At 36.9% G+C, this 23,223-nt stretch overlaps 1 protein-coding gene across 2 annotated transcripts in view; it reads left to right on the top strand.

Moving 5' to 3' along the window:
• The window catches only part of EXOC6B (exocyst complex component 6B), a gene marked incomplete at its 3' end in the record, with an annotated part of 718,627 nt that overhangs the window by 425,127 nt on the left and 270,277 nt on the right, over positions 1–23,223 (top strand). For both annotated transcript variants that reach the window (XM_079720455.1, XM_079720456.1), the window contains one exon: positions 8,368–8,547. In XM_079720455.1, coding sequence (XP_079576581.1) covers positions 8,368–8,547 — 180 coding nt within the window. The remainder of the gene's footprint in view (positions 1–8,367; positions 8,548–23,223) is intronic.

The following is a 23,223-nucleotide window of genomic DNA, read 5'->3' on the forward strand; positions in this document are numbered from 1 at the left end:
ACCTGGAGGGGTGGTATAGGGAGGGTGGGAGGGAGATGCAAGAGGGAGGAGATATGGGGATATATGTATATGTACAGCTGATTCACTTTGTTGTAAAGCAGAAACTAACACACCATTGTAAAGCAATTATACTCCAATAAAGAGGTTTAAAAAAAAGATAATAGCAATTGATAAAATAAATATTAGAGCAACAGAAAAAGAGATTTGGTCATAAAATGAGGTTAGCTAATATTTAATAAGCTCATGGTTCCCTCAGGTGTGCCAGGCTCTTTATGAAAGTTATTAGATTTAATAAAGGTGTTAAAACTATGGAAAAAATATAGTAGCTGAAATTAAGTTTAAAAAGAAAACTAGAGAAACTATAAAATCCCTGAACAATTAAAGACAAATGTTGATGTAAAAATCATAAATAATAAAATGTCAAACAAAATCCAGAAGTGCATAGAAAGCAGGGATAAAGTAATGTTAAGAATGCAAGGATGATTAGTATTAGAAAGTTGTTTAAAATTATTCACTACTGTAATAGATCAGGTGAGAAAAAATGTATGAGTATTTAAAAAGATACTAAAAAGGTATTTTATGTAAGGCTACATCTCTTCCTGATAAAATCTCTTAGTAAATCCCTCTATCAGTAATTGACAGATCAAGGAGGTAGAAAATTAGTAAGGATATTGTTGAACTGAATGGTGCTATCAACCAGCTAGATCAAATTGATATTTATAGAATACTTCATCTAACAACAGCGTAATACATATTCTTCTCAAGCTCATAAGAACATTCACCAAGACAGACCATGTTTTGGGTATTAAAGCACATCTTAAAAAATTTTAAAGAATAAAAATCATATAAAGATCACTCTCAGACCAAATGGAATTAAACCCTGGAAATAAATAACAGAAAGATAGCTGGAAAATCCCCAAATATTTGGAGATTAACCAGCACACTTCAGAAAAACACTTGGGTCAAAGAAAAAGTTTCAAGAGAAATTAAACAGTACTAAATTAAAATAAAGTATAACTTACTAAAATTTGTGGCATCAGTGAAAGCACTGCTTATAAGGAAATTTATAGCATTAATTGCATAAATTCCAAAAGAAGAAATTTCACAATCAGTAATCTAAGCTTCTACCTTAGGAAACTAAGGAAAGAAGAGCAAATTAAATCCAAAATAATCAAAAGAAAAGAAAAATTAGAGCAGAAATAATTGAAAACAGAAAAGCAAAGGAGAAAACCAATGAAACCAAACATGGGTTTTTAGAAAGATCAATAAAATTGATAAACTTTGAGTTAGGCTGACCAATAATAAAAGAGAAGACACAAATTACTAATATCATAAATGAAAAAGGGGCCATCACTACTGATTCCATGGACACTAAAAGATTAATCAGGGCATATTATGAACAACTCTATATCCACAAATTAACCTACATAATTGAACCAATTTTTTCAAAGACACAATTTACCAAAACTCACACAAGGAGTAATAATCTAAATAGCCTTATATCTGTTGAAGAAATTGAATCAATAATTAATGGCTTTTGAAAATAGAAAACACCAGGCCCAGTTGAAAGAAGTTGAACAAGACACAAGTAAATGGAAAGATATTCAATGTTCATTAATTGGAAGAATTAATATTGTTAAAATGTCCAAGCTACCCAAAGTGAACTACAGATTCAATGCAATCCCTATCAAAATGGTACTTTTTTTTACAGAAATTGAAAAAAAATATTAAAATTTGTATGGAACCACAAAAGACTCTGAAAATCCAAAGCAATCTTGAGAAAGAACAAAGCTGGAAACAACACACTTCCTGATTTCAAATTCTATTATAAAGCTATCATAATGAAAACAGTATGGTATTGGCCTACAAACAGACACATAGATAAATGGAACAGATTGGAGATCCCAGAAATAAGTCTGTACATATATGGTTGGTTAATTTATGACAGAGGGGCCGAGAATATACAATGAGGAAAGGATAGTTTCTTAAATAAGTGGTTTTGGTGAAACTGGACAGCCACATGCAAAAGAATAAAACTGGATCTCTGTCTTATACCGTAGACACAAATCAACTCAAAATGGATTAGAGACTTGAATGTAAGACTGAATCCATAACACTCCTAGAAGAAAACATAGGGGGTAACTTCTTTGACATTGGTCTTGGAGGTGATTTTTTGGAGTTGACACCAAAAGCAAAGGCAATAAAATCAAGAATAAGCAAGTGGGACTTCATCAAACTAAAAACTTTCTGTACAGCAAAGAAACCATCAACAGAATGAAAAAGCAACCAATGGAATGGGAGAAAATATTTGCAAATCATGTATCTGGTAAGAGGTTAATATCCCCAAAATACAAAGAACTCATACAATTCAATAGCAAAAAAAAATCTGATTAAAAAATAGGCAGAGGAACTGAATAGACATTTTTCCAAAGAGGACATACAAATGAGCAACATGTAAATGAAAAGATATTCAACATCACAAATCTTGAAGGAAATGCAAATCAAAACTACAGTGAGATATTACCTTACACATTAGAGTGGTATCATCAAAAAGATAAGAGATAGGGTATATATCCAGAGAAAATTCTAATTTGAAAATATACATGCACCCCAGTGTTCATAGTGCACTATTTACAATAGCCAAGACATGGAAGCAACCTAAATGTCCATCAACAGATCAGTGGTTAAAGAAGATGTGGTATATATATACAATGGAATACTACTCAGCCATAAAAAAGAACGAAATAATGCTATTTGCAGCAACACAGATGGATCTAGAGATTATCATACTAGTAAATAAAGTAAACCAGACAGAGAAAGGCAAATGCCATATATCACTTATATGTGGAATCCAAATATGATACAAATGAACTTATTTACAAAACAGAAGTAGACCCACAGACATAGGAAACAAACTTATGGTTACCAAGGGGGAAAGGGGATGGGGGAAGGATAAATTAGGAGTTTGGGATTAGCATATACAAACTACTATATATAAAATAGATAAATAAAGAAGTCCTACTGTATAGCATAGGGAACTATATTCAATATCTTGTAATAAACCATAATGGAAAAGAATATATATATATGTGTGTGTGTGTGTGTGTGTGTGTGTGTGTGTGTGTATGTGTGTGTGTATATATATATATATATATATATATATATATATATATATATATAATATATGTATAGCTGTACTTTGCTGTACACCAGAAACTAACTTAACATTGTAAATCGACTATACTTCTATTAAAGAAAACAGACACAAGAGATAACAAATGCTGGTAAGGATGTGGAGAAAAGGGAACCCTTGTGTACTGTTGGTGGGAATGTAAGCTGGTACAGCCACTATGGAAACACTATGGAGGTTCCTCAAGAAATTAAAAATAGAACTACCATATGATCCAGCAATTCTACTTCTGGGTGTATATTCAAAGGAATCAGTATCTTGAAGAGTTATGTATACTTCCACATTCATTACAGCATTAATCAAAATAGTCAAGATATGGAAACAACCTAAGTGTCTCTTAATGGATGAATAGCTAAATTATGTGCACACACACACACACCATACACACAGTGGAATATTATTCAGCCATTAAAAAAGAAGAAAATCCTGATCGGTTGCAAAAACATGGATGAACCTAGAAGGCATTATGCAAAATGAAATAAACCAGATAGACAAATACTTCATGGTATCATTTATATGTGGAATCTAACAAAAAAAGTTGAACTCATAGAAACAGAGAGTAGAAACATTATTGCCAGGGCTGAGGGGTGAAGAAATAGAGGTTGATAAAAGGGTACAAACTTTCAATTGTAAGATGAATAGTCTGAGCATCTAGTATATAACAATGTGCCTATAGTTGATTACACTATTGTATAAATGATAATTGCTAAGAGAGTAGAACTTCAGTGTTCCCACCAAAACAAACAAACAAAAAAGTAAATATGTGAGGTGATAGCTGTGTTAATTAACTTGATGTGGGGAATCCTTTTGCAGTGTATACCTATATTTAGTAATTATGTTTTTCATTTTAAATATCTTACAACTTGGCAGTTATACGCTAATTAAGCTGAAAGAAATTCTACCTAATATTTAAGGATGAAATTTCACCACTTCTCTATAATATTTTCCAGGAAATAGAAGCAGAGAGAATACTACGTAACTCACTCTATGAGGCTAGCATTACCATAATACCAACCAGACATTGCAAGAAAGGAAAACTACAGACTCATATTTCTCATGAACTTAGATGCAGAATCCTCAACAAAATATTATGAAATTGAATCCAACAATGTATCAGAATTTTACACTACCACCAAGTGGGTCTGCAAGGCTTATTCAACATCAAAAATCACGTATTGTAATTCATCACATTAATGGGCTAAAGAAGAACAATTATAGAATCATGTTAATAGATATAGAAAATGCATTTGACAAAATCCAACACCTATTCATGATAAAAACCTCTCAGCTAACTATAATAGAAGGGGAACGTCCTCAACTTGGTAAAGAACATCTACAAAAGTCCTACAAATAACATCATACCTGATAGTGAGAAACTAGAAACTTTCCTGCTAAAATCATGAAAAAGTCCAGAATGTCCTTTTATACCACTCTTATTCAACATTCAGTAAGCCATGAAACAAAAGACTTACAGACTGGGAAGACAGAAATAAAACTGACTTAGTTTACAGATGACATGATTGTCTAAGTAGAAAATATGAAAGAATTAACAATAACAAAAAGACTGCTGGAAGTAATAAATGAATGTAGCAAGGTTCAGCATATAAAATTGATATACAAAAGTTATTTGCTTAATCATTATACCAGTAACAAATAACTGGAATTTGTAATTAAAAACATAATGCTATTTACATTAACATTGAAAAAAGAAATAGGTATAAATCTAACAAGATAAACAAGATCTATGTGACCGCCTGGAGGGGTGGGATAGGGAGGGTGGGAAGGAGACGCAAAAGGGAGGGGATATGGGAACATATGTATACATATAACTGATTAAATTTGTGATAAAGCAAAAAAAAAAAAAAAAAAAAAGTGATGGTAATATCTGTCATAGTTCCCTGCAATATTTTCCAGGTTTTTCTGTGGTATACACGCTCGTACAATAAACCATGCTGCTTTTCATCCCCAAAAAAAAAAAAAAAAAAAAAAAAAAAAAAAAAAGAAAACCTGTAAAACTCTGATAAAAAGTAATCAAAGAAATAAGATCTACACAAGTGGAGATATGTTCCATATTCATGGATAAGAAGATTCAATATTTTATCAAGATATCAGTTCTTTTCAACTTAATCTAAAGATTCAGTCCCAGTCCAACTTCTGGCAACTCATTTTGTGGATATTGACATATTGTTTCCAAAGTTTATATGGAGAGGCAAAACACCCAGAATAGTCAACACAATATTGACGGAGAACAATGTTGGAGAACTGACACTACCTGACTTCAAGACTTACTAGAAAGCTACAGTAATCAAGACAGTGTGGTATTGGCAAAAAAAAAAAAAAAAAAAAAGATAATTAGGTCAAGGGAACAACATAGGAGCCCAGAAATAGACTCTCACAAATATAGTCAACTGATTGTTAACATGCAGTAAACTCAGTTTAATGGAGAAATGAAAGTGTTTTCAATAAATGTTGAAACAACTCGACATCCACCTGCAAAAAAGAAAAAAAAAAAAGAACCTAGACACAGATGTTACACTTTAAAATTGAGTTAAAAATTTGAGTTTGAGTTAAACTCAAAAAAATTTGAGTTGAGTTAAAAATTAACTCAAAAGGGATCAAAGACTTACATGTGAAACACAGCACTATAAAACTCTTAGAAGATAACATAAGGGAAAATGTTGGTAACCTTGGGTTTGGCTATGACTTAAGGTACAGCAACCAGAACACGATCCATCAAAGAAAATACTGATAAGATGGACTTCATTAAAATGAAAAACTTCTGCTGTAGAAAAGACACTGTTAAAAGAATGAAAAGAAGGAGAAAAATGTTTGTAAAATGCATATCTAATAAAGGACTTATATCCAAAATATACAAAGAATGGGTAAAAGTCAACAATAAGAAAATTAAAAAGTGGGTTTAATGTGGGTTCACTTTAAAAATGGGCAAAAGATCCGAATACCACACCAAAGGATGGAGAGGGAGTTATAAGTTAAAACAACAGTGAGATACCATTGTACAATTCTTAAAAAGGCTAAAACTGAAAACACTGACAACAAATGCTGGAGCAATCGCAGCTCTCATTCATTGCTGGTGCTAATACAAAATGGTAATGTTATTTTGGAAGACAATTTGTCAGTTTCTTACAAGGCTAAACAGAAATAGTCTTCCCATGCAATTCACCAGTCATGCTTCTTGGTAACTATCCAAGTGAAGTGAAATGTTAAGCTACACAAAAACTTACACATAAATCATTACAGCAGCATTTTTCAAAATTGACTACACTCAGAAGCTATCAAGATGTCCTTCAATAGGTAAATGGATAAACAAACTATGATACATCCTGACAATGGAATATTATTCAGTGATGAAAATGAATGAACTATCAAGCCATAGAAAGACATGAAGGAAAATTAACTGCACACTGCTAAGTAAAATAAGCCAATCAGCTACATACATGCTTCCCAGTATAAGACATTGTAGAAAGGCAAAGTTCTGGAGAAAGTAAAAAGATGGTTTGTTTCCAGGATTTGGGGGATGAGCAAGGGAGGGATGGATAGAGTAGAGTGGATTTTTATGGCAAAAAAACTATTCTGTACTATTCTGTAATAGTGAATACATGACATTATCCATTTGTAAGTACCCATGGAACTGTACAACACAAATAGTAAACCCTGATGCAAACTGTGAACTTTAGTTAATAATAAAATATCAATATCGGTTCATCTATTGTAACAAATGTTCCACACTAATGCAAGGTTTTTTAAATAGGGGAAAGAGTGGGAGGGGGATGGCGGGCAGTATCTGCAAATGCTCTGTACTTTCTGCTCAATTTTTCTTTAATCCCAGATTTCTAGAAAATAATGTTTATTAATTAAAAGAAAACTTAGTAAAATGGGAATTCAAGGACAGTATTAAATTATCATACAAGTAAGTATGTAAGCAGAGAAATGCTCTTAGAAGTGTGTTCATATAAGTAAACATAGTCAATGCCTATATTATAGTATGTGAATACCAGTAAAATTATGCAGCCATTAAAAAGGTGAAGATGGAGAGGAGGGTATGAGTTTGAGTAAAATTTTGGGGTTAGAATTTGTAGGACACCGTGACTATGAAGGAATGAATGGAATCTAATATGTTGCTTAAATCTCTGCCTTGGCCTGAAATGAACAGGTGAAAAGTGGGAATTATGATTATTCTTGTCCTGGACTTAACAGTATTCAAAGTTTCTGTGAGCCATAATGCAGGAAACAATCAGAAATATGGGTCTTTAACAAGAAAGGGTTTGGACAGATATAGTGGAAGCCATAGGAGGTGATGAAATCATCCAGCGAGAGTGAGAGGATTAGAGGCCAGAAAAGTAAAAGTAAAACTATGTCCTGAAAGCCAACAGAGAACAGGGTAAGATGAGACTGAAAAATGGATATTGGATATAGTAGCCTGGCGGTCATGGATTACCCTGGACCAATCCATGTTGATGGATTGTAAGATTGCAGCATAGACTGTTTTGTCCTAAAAATGTTTTTCGTGAAGCTTTAGTCCCATAACACTTCTTAGAGCCTTTTATATGCCAGTGTAAATCAAGACTCTTTTAAACTGGGTTTCTCAGACTTAATTCATCTAGGAACTTTTTTGCTGTCATTTAAGCATTCTTCAGGACTATTGTTAATTAGAGCATATTTTAGGAAATGTGTGCCAATCTTTGAAGAAACTTGATTATAAAGAATCTAGAAAGGTAGGATAGTAACTAGTGGGAACATACAGCATTAAATTAGAAACTTCAGGATACTGAAAATAAGCAAAGTGAAGAGACTAGCGACTATAAGAGAGGTTGATATTGCAGGAAGGGAGGTTCTTGGAATCCCAGAAGAGAAGAAAGAGAATAGGATCCTGAGAATGAGTGTAGTTTTGAACATAGGTAAGAAGGTACAAAGGATGCAGATAGCTGAGGGCAGTGAAGGCAGTTTCTCTATTTGGTGAATCAATATAATAATTTGTCTTGCAGATACAAAATAGAAAGGACTCTACTGAGCTTTTGAAAACAAGAAAAATTAATGGAGACTGTGATATTACTTGATATTCTCAATTATGTTACTTAGTTTTAGATGTCTCCAAGCAGAGATTTCTGCTTTGCTTATACTGGAATTTTGAATGACTATTCAAATTTCATATTTCACAGGATGCCAGACATGCAGCTGAAGAAGAGATTTATACCAACTTAAACCAGAAGATTGACCAGTTTCTACAGCTGGCTGACTATGACTGGATGACAGGAGATTTGGGCAACAAAGCTAGTGATTACCTGGTAGACCTCATTGCCTTTCTCCGTAGCACCTTTGCTGTCTTCACACACCTTCCTGTAAGTGACCATTGCTTTTACTTTGTCCATCATATAGAAAAAAAGTTTCTTAAAATCTAGATTAGTGAAATATGTTTGTTTCTGCTTTAACTAGCCAGGAAGCTGTGGATATAAAACTCACACTATAATTATCATCCCTTAACAAGATTTAAAGACCTCTTTCTCATTTTTTCATTGACATTTGCTTTTTGTTTATTCTGGAAATGGTTCCTAATATTATGTCTACTTATATCCCTCCTAACTTCAAGGTAATTATTACAAACACATAATGAATGCCTTGGTAGAAGTAGAATAGAAAATTAAGAGTTAAAATTTTAGGTATGTATTTTTTAATTCTAGAATATCCATTTAAATTTTTTTATATCCTCAAATTCTCTGGTGAAATTCTCCATCCTTCTTCCAATTTGTCTATCTTTTCTCTATTTTCTTGAGCATATTTATCACAGACTTTTAAAAATTGAAGTATAGTTGATTTACAATAATATATTAGGGACTTCCCTGGCAGTCCAGTGGTTACGACTCTGTGCTCCCAATTCAGGGGACATGGGTTCAATCCCTCATCAGGGAACTAAAATCCCGAATGCCTCACGGTGCAGCCCCCCCAAAAAAGTTACAATATTATATTAGTTTCAGGTGTACAGCATAGTGATTCAGTATTTTTACAGATTTTACTCCAGTAAAAGTTATTATGAGATAATGGCTATAATTCCATGTGCTATATGATATATCTTTGTTGCTTATCTATTTTATACATAGTAGTTTTGTATCTCTTAATCCCTTTCTCCTGTCTTGCCCCTCCCTCTTTCCCTCTTTTCTATTGTTTCTTGATCTCTATTTTATTTATTTCCTCTCTAATCTTTATTATTTCCTTCCTTCTGATGACTTTGGCCTTTGTTTGTCTTTTTCTAATTTCTTTAAGTGGTTGGTTAGGTACTTTATTTGATGTTTTACTCATTTCTTGAGGAAGGCCTGTATTGCTATAATTCCCCCTTAGAACTGCTTTTGCTGCATCTCATAGATTTTGGAGTATTGTGTTTCCTTTTTCCTTTGTCTCAACGTATTTTCTGATTTCCTCTTTGATTTCTTCATTGACCATTTGCTTTTTTAGTAGCATGTTGTTTAGTCTCCACACGTTCATGCTTTTCCCATTTTTCTTCCTGTAATTGAGTTCTAATTTTGTACCATTGTAGTGGGGGGAAATGCTTGATAATTATATCTATCTATCTTTAATAGATAATTAAATCTATCTCTATAATTATATCTATCTCTTCTTAAATTTGTTCAGGCTTATTTTGTGGCCCAGTGTGTGATCTGTCCTGGAGAATGTTCCATGTGCACTTGAAAGGAATGTGTATTCTGCTGTTTTTGGATGAAATGTCCTGTAGATATCTTTTAAGTTTAACTGTTCAAATGTGTCATTTAAGACCACTGTTATATGATTGATTTTCTGTCTGGATCACATGTTCATTAATGTAAGTGAGGTGTGAAAGTTCCCTATTGTTATGGTATTGTCATCAATTTCTCCATTTATGTCTGTGAATATTTGCTTTATATATTTAGGTGCCCTTAATATTACACTGAGTGTAATATCCTTGTCTTGTATTGATCCCCTTATCATCATATAATGCCCTTCTTTGTCTTTTGTGATAGCCTTTGTTTGAAAGTCTATTTTGTCTGAAGCGAGTATTGTTACCCTGGCTTTCTTATTGTTCCTGTTTGTGTAAAATATCTTTTTTCATTTCCTCACCTTCTTTGTGTATGTGAGCTTCTTAAGCAACATATAGAAGGGTCTTGTTTTTTCATTTAATCAGCCACCCTGTGTTCTTTGAGGGAGCATTTGTCCATTGATATTTAAAGTAATTATTAATAGGTATGTACTTATTACCATTTTGTCACTTATTTTCTGCTTGTTCATGTAGTTCTTCTCTGTTCATTTTTTCTTCTCTTTGTTTCTTCCCTTGTGGTTTTGTTGATTTTCTTTAGTAGTATATACCAGAGAACTCCTAGATGTTTTCATTTTTTACAATTTGCTCTTTTCTTTTGCTGTTCTCATTGGGTGATTTACATTATTCTACCAGACCACTTATGCATTCTTCTGTATCACTTAGTTTGCTATTCATTCCTCCTAGTGTGCTTTTAATTTCAGCTGTTGAATTCTTCATTTCTGATTGGGTCTTTTAAAATACTTTCTAGTTTCTTATTAAAGTTATTAGTGTGTAGATAGATTCTTTCCCCTAATTCAGTTAACATTTTTTATAACCAATGGTTTGAATTCTTCTTCAGGTAAATTGTTTATTTATGTTTCATTATTTTTTCAGCTGTTTTTTCTCGCTCCTTCAATTGAGAACAGTTCTTCTGCCATTGCATTTTGCTTAACTTTCTCTGTTTCTATGAGTTTAGGTGAAACAGTTACCTATTGTGGTTTTGAAGGGGTGTTCTTATGTGGCAGCATCCCTATGTGTGCCCAGTGCCTTTGGTGGGAGAGCTGGATTTGGTGTGGAAACAAGTCACATCTTTATTCAGGATGTGCTGGTAGCTATCTGATTGGTAGGGAGTGGGGCTAGAGATGGAGGAGCTAGACCTGGCACCAGGTGTGAGGTGGGACTTCCCCTCTGCTCAATGGCCATGACCACCCTGTGAGGGGTGGGGTCTGATCCCAAATTCCTGGAGCAGGAGCCCTGAGGGTCTGGCCTGGGCCAGCTCTGTTTCCTTTAACTGTGTGTTTCACCCTTTTTCCACACTGGGAGCCTTGCCCAAGTGGCGGGAAGTGCTGAAGTAAGTTGGGTCCATGGGGTCTCTTGGCCTGTGTTGATTGCAGACAGAGGTTCAAGCTGTCTCTGATATGCTGCCTGTATAGGTTCCAACAATTGTTTCCCTCACAGCTGATCACTGCCCCCGTCCCTGCTGCCCCTGCCCTGTTGTGGAACCACACTATAGAGCTGTTGTTGTCTATGTGGACTCTCAGTATCAGGAGTTGAGCTATGCTCGAGTGCTGCCATCAGAGATTTGGGCTGCTTGTGATGTTCTGCTTGAGTAAGCATTAACAATGACCCCAATCCCACCCAGGCTCCGCCCGAAGACCAGGTTGTCTCTGCATCCCAAGATCGAGTTTTCTCCCTGGTCATGACCACCCCAGATTTAATGCCCTGCTGCGACATGGAGTGAGCAGCACTGGTGCATTGGCTCGGCTCAGGCTGAAGGCATGCACTGAGGTGGTTGTGGGAAACCTGGCAGCCACTAGAGCAGAACTCTTTCCACCCTGCCTTGAGGGCAACCCAGCACTCATGTGCTCTTCATGAGCAGTGTTCAGGCTTCCCACTGCCCCCCTGTTAGTCCCAGTGGTCCTCCAATCAGCCAAGGAGGCTTGTCTCTCCTGCGCAGTACCCCAGACTTGGGCATCCAATCTGTGGCTCTCACCACTCACTCCCCAGGGCAGGTGTCCACCCATGTATTCTTCCTGCTATTCTGAGTCACCTCCCAGGAACACAGGGCCCAACCTGATCGCTTTCTTCCCATTCTGCCTGATTACTTGTGTATCTTTCTTACAGCCTTGTTTGTACCGGAATCCTTCTGCCAGTTTCCAGTTAGTTTTCAGTGAGAATTGTTCGACATGTAGATGTATTTTGACGTGTTCATGGGGAGATGTGAGCTCTATGTCCTCTTAATTCACTATCCTGATCCTCCTCCTCTACAGGTCTTTTAAAGACATTTATTAATGCCTATGTGTAGTTCACCTACATATTGGTTCGATTTGTTTCTGAGGTTTTCGTTTTTCAGTTTTTTTGTTGTTGTTTTCAGTCATATGGTCCTATCTCTTCCTACCATTTTTTGGTATATATTAAACATTGTTTTTAAGATATGTAGAGGTTCCAAATGATATCACCTGCTACCAAAATCAGTTCATCCTTTCCCTTACTAAGTAGCTAGAATGAGTGGGTGGGTTGTGGTTTGAGCCTTATCATCTTAATCCAATCATGATTGATCGGGGTTGAGATTGGGTTGCAGTTGTAATGTACCTTTGGTTTACGTTTTTTAAATTTAATTTAATATTTTTAACATCTTTATTGGAGTATAATTGCTTTACAATGGTATGTTAGTTTCTGCTGTATAACAAATTGAATCAGCTATACATATACATATATCCCCATATCTCTTCACTCTTGCATCTCCCTCCCTCCCACCCTCCCTATCCCACCCCTCTAGGGGGTCACAAAGCACTGAGCTGATCTCCCTGTGCTATGCGGCTGCTTCCCACTAGATATTGGCTTTACATTTGGTACTGTATATATATGCATGCCACTCTCTCACTTTGTCCCAGCTTCCCCTTCCCCTTGCCAATGTCTTCAAGTCCATTCTCTAGTAGGTCTGCGTGTTTATTTCTATCTTGCCCCTAGGTTCTTCATGACCATTTTTTTTTTTTTAGATTCCATATATATGTGTTAGCATATGGCATTTGTTTTTCTCTTTCTGACTTACTTCACTCTGTATGACAGACTCTAGGTCCACCACCTCACTACAAATAACTCAATTTGATTTCCTTTTATGGCTGAGTAATATTCCATTGTATATATGTGCCATATCTTTTTTATCAATTTGTCTGTTGCTGGACACTTAGGTTGCTTCCATGTTCTGGCTATTGTAAATAGAGCTGCAATGAACATTGTGGTACATGACTATTTTTTTTTCTTTTTAACATTTTTATTGATGTATAATTCACACACCATGCAATTCACCAATTTAAAGTGTACAATTCAATTATTTTTAACATATTACATTATTTTTAAAAATTATGGTATAATATACATAACATTAAATTTGCTATTTTAACCATTTAAAAATATAAAATTCAGCAGCATTTATTACATTCACAGTGTTGTGCAACCATCACCACCATCTATTTCCAAAACTTTTTCATCACCCCAAACAGAAACTCTATAACCATTCAGTAATAACTCCCCATTTTTTCTTCCTCCCAGCCCCTGGTAACTGCTAATCTACTTTCTGTCTCTGACTTTGCTTCGTCTAAATATTTCATGTAAGTGAAAGCATACAGTATTTGTCCTTTTGTATCTGGTTTATTTTACTTCACGTCTTTTCATGACATTTTTTTTCTTAAATTCCATATATATGTGTCAGCATACAGTATTTGTCTTTCTCTTTCTGACTTACTTCACTCTGTATGACAGACTCTAGGTCCATCCACCTCATTACAAATAGTTCAATTTCGTTTCTTTTTATGGCTGAGTAATATCCCATTGTATATATGTGCCACATCTTCTTTATCCATTCATCCGATGATGGACACTTAGGTTGTTTCCATCTCCGGGCTATTGTAAATAGGGCTGCTATGAACATTTTGGTACATGACTCTTTTGGAATGATGGTTTTCTCAGAGTATATGCCCAGTAGTGGGATTGCTGGGTCATATGGTAGTTCTATTTGTAGTTTTTTAAGGAACCTCCATACCGTTCTCCATAGTGGCTGTACCAATTCACATTCCCACCAGCAGTGCAAGAGTGTTCCCTTTTTTCCACACCCTCTCCAGCATTTATTGTTTCTAGATTTTTTGATGATGGCCATTCTGACTGGTGTGAGATGATATCTCATTGTAGTTTTGATTTGCATTTCTCTAATGAGTAAAGATGTTGAGCATCCTTTCATGTGTTTGTTGGCAGTCTGTATATCTTCTGTGGAGAAATGTCTATTTAGGTCTTCTGCCCATTTTTGGATTGGGTTGTTTGTTTTTTTGTTATTGAGCTGCATGAGCTGCTTATAAATTTTGGAGATTAATCCTTTGTCAGTTGCTTCATTTGCAAATATTTTCTCCCATTCTGAGGGTTGTCTTTTGGTCTTGTTTATGGTTTCCTTTGCTGTGCAAAAGCTTGTAAGTTTCATTAGGTCCCATGTGTTTATTTTTGTCTTTATTTCCATTACTCTAGGAGGTGGGTCAAAAAGGATCTTGCTGTGATTTATGTCATAGAGTGTTCTGCCTATGTTTTCCTCTAAGAGTTTGATAGTTTCTGGCCTTACATTTAGGTCTTTAATCCATTTTGAGCTTATTTTTGTGTATGGTGTTAGGGAGTGATCTAATCTCATACTTTTACATGTCCCTGTCCAGTTTTCCCAGCACCACTTATTGAAGAGGCTGTCCTTTCTCCACTGTACATTCCTGCCTCCTTTATCAAAGATAAGGTGACCATATGTGCATGGGTTTATCTCTGGGCTTTCTATCCTGTTCCATTGATCTATATTTCTGTTTTTGTGCCAGTACCACACTGTCTTGATTACTGTAGCTTTGTAGTATAGTCTGACATCAGGGAGCCTGATTCCTCCAGCTCCATTTTTCGTTCTCAAGATTGCTTTGGCTATTCGGGGTCTTTTGTGTTTCCATACAAATTGTGAAATTTTTTGTTCTAGTTCTGTGAAAAAAGCCAGTGGTAGTTTGATAGGGATTGCATTGAATCTGTAGATTGCTTTGGGTAGTAGAGTCATTTTCACAATGTTGATTCTTCCAATCCAAGAACATGGTACGTCTCTCCATCTATTTGTATCATCTTTAATTTCTTTCATCAGTGTCTTATAATTTTCTGCATACAGGTGTTTTGTCTCCTTAGGTAGGTTTATTCCTAGATATTTTATTCTTTTGGTTGCAATGGTAAATGGGAGTGTTTCCTTGATTTCACTTTCAGATTTTTCATCATTAGTATATAGGAATGCCAGAGATTTCTGTGCATTACTTTTGTATCCTACTACTTTACCAAATTCATTGATTAGCTCTAGTAGTTTTCTGGTAGCATCTTTAGGATTCTGTATGTATAGTATCATGTCATCTGCAAACAGTGACAGCTTTACTTCTTCTTTTCCAGTTTGGATTCCTTTTATTTCCTTTTCTTCTCTGATTGCTGTGGCTAAAACTTCCAAAACTATGTTGAATAAGAGCAGTGAGAGTGGGCAACCTTGTCTTGTTCCTGATCTTAGTGGAAATGGTTTCAGTTTTTCACTATTGAGGACGATGCTGGCTGTGGGTTTGTCATATATGGCCTTTATTATGTTGAGGAAAGTTCCCTCTATGCCTACTTTCTGCAGGGTTTTTATCGTAAATGGGTGTTGAATTTTGTCGAAAGCTTTCTCTGCATCTATTGAGATGATAATATGGTTTTTCTTCTTCAATTTGTTAATATGGTGTATCACATTGATTGATTTGCGTATATTGAAGAATCCTTGCATTCCTGGAAAAACCCCACTTGATCATGGTGTATGATCCTTTTAATGTGCTGTTGGATTCTGTTTGCTCATATTTTGTTGAGGATTTTTGCATCTATGTTCATCAGTGATATTGGCCTGTAGTTTTCTTTCTTTGTGACATCCTTGTCTGGTTTTGGTATCAAGGTGATGGTGGCCTCATAGAATGAGTTTGGGAGTGTTCCTCCCTCTGCTATATTTTGGAAGAGTTTGAGAAGGATAGGTGTTAGCTATTCTCTAAATGCTTCATAGAATTCGCCTATGAAGCCATCTGGTCCTGGGCTTTTGTTTGATGGAAGATTTTTTATCACAGTTTCAATTTCAGTGCTTGTGATTGGTCTGTTCATATTTTCTATTTCTTCCGGATTCAGTCTTGGCAGGTTGTGCATTTCTAAGAATTTGTCCATTTCTTCCAGGTTGTCCATTTTATTGGCATAGAGTTGCTTGTAATAATCTCTCATGATCTTTTGTATTTCTGCACTGTCAGTTGTTACTTCTCCTTTTTCATTTCTAATTCTATTGATTTGAGTCTTCTCCCTTTTTTTCTTGATGAGTCTGGCTAATGGTTTATCAATTTTGTTTATCTTCTCAAAGAACCAGCTTTTAGTTTTATTGATCTTTGCTATCGTTTCCTTCATTTCTTTTTCATTTATTTCCGATCTGATTTTTATGATTTCTTTCCTTCTGCTAACTTTGGGATGTTTTTGTTCTTCTTTCTCTAATTGCTTTAGGTGCAAGGTTAGGTTGTTTACTTGAGATGTTTCCTGTTTCTTAAGGTAGGATTGTATTGCTATAAACTTCCCTCTTATAACTGCTTTTGCTGCATCCCATAGGTTTTGGGTCGTCGTGTCACCATTGTCATTTGTTTCTAGGTATTTTTTAATTTCCTCTTTGATTTCTTCAGTGATCACTTCGTTATTAAGTAGTGTATTGTTTAGCCTCCATGTGTTTGTATTTTTTACAGCTCTTTTCCTGTAATTGATATCTAGTCTCATAGCATTGTGTTCAGAAAAGATACTTGATACAATTTCAATTTTCTTAAATTTACCAAGGCTTGATTTGTGACCCAAGATATGATCTATCCTGGAGAATGTTCCATGAGCACTTGAGAAAAATGTGTATTCTGTTGTTTTTGGATGGAATGTCCTATAAATATCAATTAAGTCCATCTTCTTTAATGTATCATTTAAAGCTTGTGTTTCCTTACTTATTTTCATTTTGGATGATCTGTCCATTGGTGAAAGTGGGGTGTTAAAGTCCCCTACTATGATTGTGTTACTGTCGATTTCTCCTTTTATGGCTGTTAGTATTTCCCTTATGTATTGAGGTGCTCCTATGTTGGGTGCATAAATATTTACAATTGTTATATCTTCTTCTTGGATCGATCCCTTGATCGTTATGTAGTGTCCTTCTTTGTCTCTTCTAATAGTCTTTATTTTAAAGTCTATTTTGTCTGATATGAGAATTGCTACTCCAGCTTTCTTTTGGTTTCCATTTGCATGGAATATCTTTTTCCATCCCCTTACTTTCAGTCTGTATGTGTCTCTAGGTCTGAAGTGGGTCTCTTGTAGACAGCATATATATGGGTCTTGTTTTTGTATCCATTCAGCCAATCTGTGTCTTTTGGTGGGAGCATTTAGTCCATTTACATTTAAGGTAATTATCGATATGTATGTTCCTATTCCCATTTTCTTAATTGTTTTGGGTTCGTTATTGTAGGTCTTTTCCTTCTGTTGTGTTTCTTGCCTAGAGAAGTTCCTTTAGCATTTGTTGTAAAGCTGGTTTGGTGGTGCTGAACTCTCTCAGCTTTTTCTTGTCTGTAAACGTTTTAATTTCTCCATCAAATCTGAATGAGATCCTTGCTGGGTAGAGTAATCTTGGTTACAGGTTTTTCTCCTTCATCACTTTAATTATGTCCTGCCACTCCCTTCTGGCTTGTAGAGTTTCTGTTGAGAGATCAGCCGTTATCCTGATGGGGATTCCCTTGTGTGTTATTTGTTGTTTTTCCCTTGCTGCTTTTAATATGATTTCTTTGTGTTTAATTTTTGACAGTTTGATTAATATGTGTCTTGGCGTATTTCTCCTTGGATTTATTCTGTATGGGACTCTCTGTGCCTCCTGGACTTGATTAACTATTTCCTTTCCTATATTAGGGAAGTTTTCAACTATAATCTCTTCAAATATTTTCTCAGTCCCTTTCTTTTTCTCTTCTTCTTCTGGAACCCCTATAATTCGAATGTTGGTGCGTTTAATGTTGTCCCAGAGGTCTCTGAGACTGTCCTCTGTTCTTTTCATTCTTTTTTCTTTATTTTGCTCTGCATCAGTTATTTCCACTATTTTATCTTCCACCTCACTTATCCATTCTTCTGCCTCAGTTATTCCGCTATTGATCCCATCTAGAGTATTTTTCATTTCATTTATTGTGTTTTTAATTGATGCTTGATTCATCTTTAGTTCTTCTAGGTCCTTGTTAACTGTTTCTTGCATTTTGTCTATTCTATTTCCAAGATTTTGGATCTGGGAAATAGAATCTTGGATCATCTTTACTCTCATTACTCTGAATTCTTTTTCAGGTAGACTGCCTATTACCTCTTCATTTGTTAGGTCTGGTGGGTTTTTATCTTGCTCCTTCTCCTGCTGTGTGTTTTTCTGTCTTCTCATTTTGCTTATGTTACTGTGTTTGGGGTCTCCTTTTTGCAGGCTGCAGGTTCGTAGTTCCCATTGTTTTTGGTGTCTGTCCCTAGTGGCTAAGGTTGGTTTATTGGGTTGTGTAGGCTTCCTGGTGGAGGGGACTAGTGCCTGTGTTCTGGTGGATGAGGCTGGATCTTGTCTTTCTGTTGGGCAGGTCCACATCTGGTGGTGTGTTTTGGGGTGTCTGCGGACTTCTTATGATTTTAGGCAGCCTCTCTGCTAATGGGTGGCGTTGTGTTCCTGTCTTGCTAGTTGTTTGGCATAGGGTGTCCAGCACTGTAGCTTGCTGCTCGTTGAGTGAAGCTGGGTGCTGGTGTTGAGATGGAGATCTCTGGAAGATTTTCGCCATTTGATATTATGTGGAGCTGGGAGGTCTCTTGTGGACCAGTGTCCTGAAGTTGGCTCTCCCACCTCAGAGGCACAGCACTGACTCCTGGCTCCTCAATTTGGGATGATTCGTTGTCTATTCATGTATTCCACAGATGCAGGGTACATCAAGTTGATAGTGGAGCTTTAATCCGTTGCTTCTGAGGCTGCTGGGAGAGATTTCCCTTTCTCTTCTTTGTTCCCACAGCTCCCTGGTCTCAGCTTTGGATTTGGCCCCGCCTCTGCGTGTAGGTCGCCGGAGGGCGTCTGTTCTTCGCTCAGACAGGACAGGGTTAAAGGAGCAGCCGCTTCGGGGACTCTGGCTCACTCAGGCCGGGGGGGGAGGGTGGGGCACGGAATGCGGGGCGAGCCTGCAGCGGCCGAGGCCAGCGTGACGTTCCACCAGCCCGAGGCGCGCCGTGCGCTCTACCAGGGAAGCCGTCTCTGGATCCCGGGACCCCAGCAGTGACGGGCTGTACAGGCTCCTGGAAGGGTGGCGTGGACAGTGACCTGCGCTCGCACACAGGCCTCTTGGCGGCGGCAGCAGCAGCCCCAGCGTCCCATGCCCGTCTCTGCGCTCCGCGCTTTCAGCCGCAGCTTGCACCCGTCTGTGGGGCTCCTTTAAGCAGCGCTCTTAATCCCCTCTCTTCGCGCACCAGGAAACCAAGAGGGAAGAAATAGTCTCTTGCCTCTTCGGCAGCTCCAGAGTTTTCCCGGACTCCCTCCCAGCTAGCTGTGGCGCATTAGCCCCCTTCAGGCTGAGTTCTCGCCGCCAGCCCCAGTCCTCTCCCTGCGCTCTGACCGAAGCCTGAGCCTCAGCTTCCAGCGCCGCCCACCCCGGCGGGCGAGCAGACAAGCCTCTCGGGCTGGTGAGTGCCGGTCGGCACCGATCCTCTGTGCGGGAATCTCTCCGCTTTGCCCTTCCCAGGTACGTGGGGAGTTTCTTGCCTTTTGGGAAGTCTGAGGTCTTCTGCCAGCGTTCAGTAGGTGTTCTGTAGGAGTTGTTCCACGTGTAGCTATATTTCTGGTGTATCTGTGGGGAGGAAGGTGATCTCCGCGTCTTACTCTTCCGCCATCTTCCCCGGAAGTCCACATGACTAGTTTTGAATTATGGTTTTCTCAGGTATATGCCCAGTAGTGGGATTGCTGGGTCATATGGCATTTCTATTTTTAGTTTTTTAGGGAACCTCCATACTGTTCTCCATAGTGGCTGTGTCAATTTACATTCCCACCAACAGTGCAAGAGGGATCCCTTTTCTCCACACCCCCTCCAGCATTTATTGTTTGTAGATTTTTTGATGATGGCCATTCTGACTGATGTGAGGTGATATCTTATTGTAATTTTGATTTGCATTTCTCTAATGATTAATGGTGTTGAGCATTCTTTCATGTATTTGTTGGGAATATGTATATCTTCTTTGGAGAAATGTCTATTTAGGTCTTCTGCCCATTTTTGGATTGGGTTGTCTGTTTTCTAGATATTGAGCTGCATGAGCTGCTTGTAAATTTTGGAGATTAATCCTTTGTCAGTTGCTCCATTTGCAAATATTTTCTTCCATTCTGAGGGTTATCTTTTCGTCTTGTTTATGATTTCCTTTTCTGTGCAAAAACTTTTGAGTTTCATTATGTCCCGTTTGTTTCTTTTTATTTCCATTTCCCTGGGAGGTGGGTCAAAAAAGATCTTGCTGTGATTTATGTCATAGAGTGTTCTGCCTATGTTTTCCTCTAAGAGTTTGATAGTTTCTGGCCTTACATTTAGGTCTTTAATCCATTTTGAGCTTATTTTTGTGTATGGTGTTAGGGAGTTTTCTAATTTCATTTTTTTACATGTAGCTGTCCAGTTTTCCCAGCACCACTTACTTATTGAAGAGGCTGTATTTTCTCTATTGTATCTTCTTGCCTCCTTTATCAAATATAAGGTGACCATATGTGCGTGGGGTTATCTCTGGGATTTCTATCCTGTTCCATTGATCTATATTTCTGTTTTTGTGCCAGTACCATACTGTCTTGATTACTGTAGCTTTGTAGGATCATCTGAACTCAGGGAGCCTGATTCCTCCAGCTCTGTTTTTCTTTCTCAAGATTGCTTTGGCTATTCGGGGTCTTTTTGTTTCCATAAAAATTGTGAAGTTTTTTGTTCTAGTTCTGTGAAAAATGCCAGTGGTAGTTTGATAGGGATTGCATTGAATCTGTAGATTGCTTTGGGTAGTATAGTCATTTTCACAATGTTGATTCTTCCAATCCAAGAACATGCTATATCTCTCCATCTGTTTGTATCATCTTTAATTTCTTTCATCAGTGTTTTATAGTTTGCTGAGTGCAGGTGTTTTGTCTCCTTAGGTTAGGTGTATTCCTAGGTATTTTATTCTTTCTGTTGCAGCGGTAAATGGGAGTGTTTCCTTAATTTCACTTTCAGATTTTTCATCATTAGTATTTGCAATGCAAGAGATTTCTGTGCAGTAATTTTGTATCCTACTACTTTACCAAATTCATTGATTAGCTCTAGTAGTTTTCTGGTAGGATCTTTAGGATTCTCTGTGTATAGTATCACGTCATCTGCAAACAGTGACAGCTTTATTTCTTCTTTTCCAATTTGGATTCCTTTTATTTCTTCTTCTCTGGTTGCTGTGGCTAAAACTTCCAAAACAATGTTGAATAATAGGGGTGGGAGTGGGCAACCTTGTCTTGTTCCTGATCTTAGTAGAAATGGTTTTAGTTTTTCAACATTGAGGATGATTTTGGCTGTGGGTTTGTCATATATGGCCATTTTTATTTTGAGGTAAGTTCCCTCTATGCCTACTTTCTGGAGGGTTTTTTATCATAAATCCATGTTGAATTTTGTTGAAAGCTTTTTCTGCATCTATTGAGATGATCATATGGTTTTTATTCTTCAGTTTGTTAATATGGTGTATCACATTGATTGATTTGCATATATTGAAGAATCCTTGCATTCCTGGGATAAACCCCACTTGAACATGGTGTATGATCCTTTTAATGTGCTGTTGGATTCTGTTTGCCAGTATTTTGTTGAGGATTTTTGCATCTATGTTCATCAATGATATTGGCCTGTAGTGTTCTTTCTTTGTGACATCTTTGTCTGATTTTGGTATCAGGGTGATGGAGGCCTCGTAGGATAAGTTTGGGAGTGTTCCTCCCTCTGCTATATTTTGGAAGAATTTGAGAAGGATAGGTGTTAACTCTTCTCTAAATGTTAGATAGAATTCACCTGTGAAGCCATCTGGTCCTGGGCTTTTGTTTGTTAGAAGAGTTTTAATCACAGTTTCAAGTTCAGTGCTTGTGATTGGTCTGTTTATATTTTCTATTTCTTCCGGGTTCAGTCTCCGAAGGTTGTGCTTTTCTAAGAATTTGTCCATTTCTTCCAGGTTGTCCATTTTATTGGCATATAGCTGCTTGTAGTAATCTCTCATGATCCTTTGTATTTCTGCAGTGTCAGTTGTAACTTCTCCTTTTTCATTTCTAATTCTGTTGATTTGAGTCTTCTCCCTTTTTTTCTTTTCTTTTTTTTTTTTTTTTTTGTTTGGTACGCGGGCCTCTCACTGTTGTGGCCTCTCCCGTTGCGGAGCACAGGCTCCGGACGCGCAGGCTCGGCGGCCATGGCTCACGGGCCCAGCCGCTCCGCGGCATGTGGGATCCTCCCAGACCGGGGCACGAACCCGTGTCCTCTGCATCGGCAGGCGGACTCTCAACCACTGCGCCACCAGGGAAGCCCCTCCCTTTTTTTCTTGATGAGGCTGGCTAATGGTTTATCAATTTTGTTTGTCTTCTCAAATAACCAGCTTTTAGTTTTATTGATCTTTGCTATTGTTTCCTTCATTTCTTTTTCATTTATTTCTGATCTGATATTTATGATTTCGTTCCTTCTGCTAACGTTGGGGTTTTTTTGTTCTTTCTCTAATTGTTTTAGGTGTAAGGTTAGGTTGTTTATTTGAGATGTTTCTTGTTTCTTAAGGTAGGATTGTATTGCTATAAACTTCTCTTTTAGAACTGCTTTTGCTGCATCCCGTAGGGTTTTGGGTCATTGTATTTTTATTGTCATTTGTTTCTAGGTATTTTTTGATTTCCTCTTTTATTTCTTCAGTGATCTCTTGGTTATTAAGTAGTGTATTGTTTACCTCCCTTTGTTTGTATCTTTTACAGATTTTTTTTCCTGTAATTGATATCTAGTCTCATAGTGTTGTGGTCAGAAGAGATACTTGATACGAATTCATATTTCTTAAATTTACCAAGGCTTGATTTGTGACCCAAGATATGATCTATCCTGGAGAATGTTCCATGAACACTTGAGAAGGAAGTGTATTCTGTTGTTTTTGGATGGAATGCCCTATAAATATCAAATAAGTCCATCTTGTCTAATGA

This window comes from Hyperoodon ampullatus, assembly GCF_949752795.1.
Source record: "Hyperoodon ampullatus genome assembly, chromosome: 15".
In the NCBI taxonomy this organism is placed as follows: Eukaryota; Metazoa; Chordata; class Mammalia; order Artiodactyla; family Ziphiidae; genus Hyperoodon; species Hyperoodon ampullatus.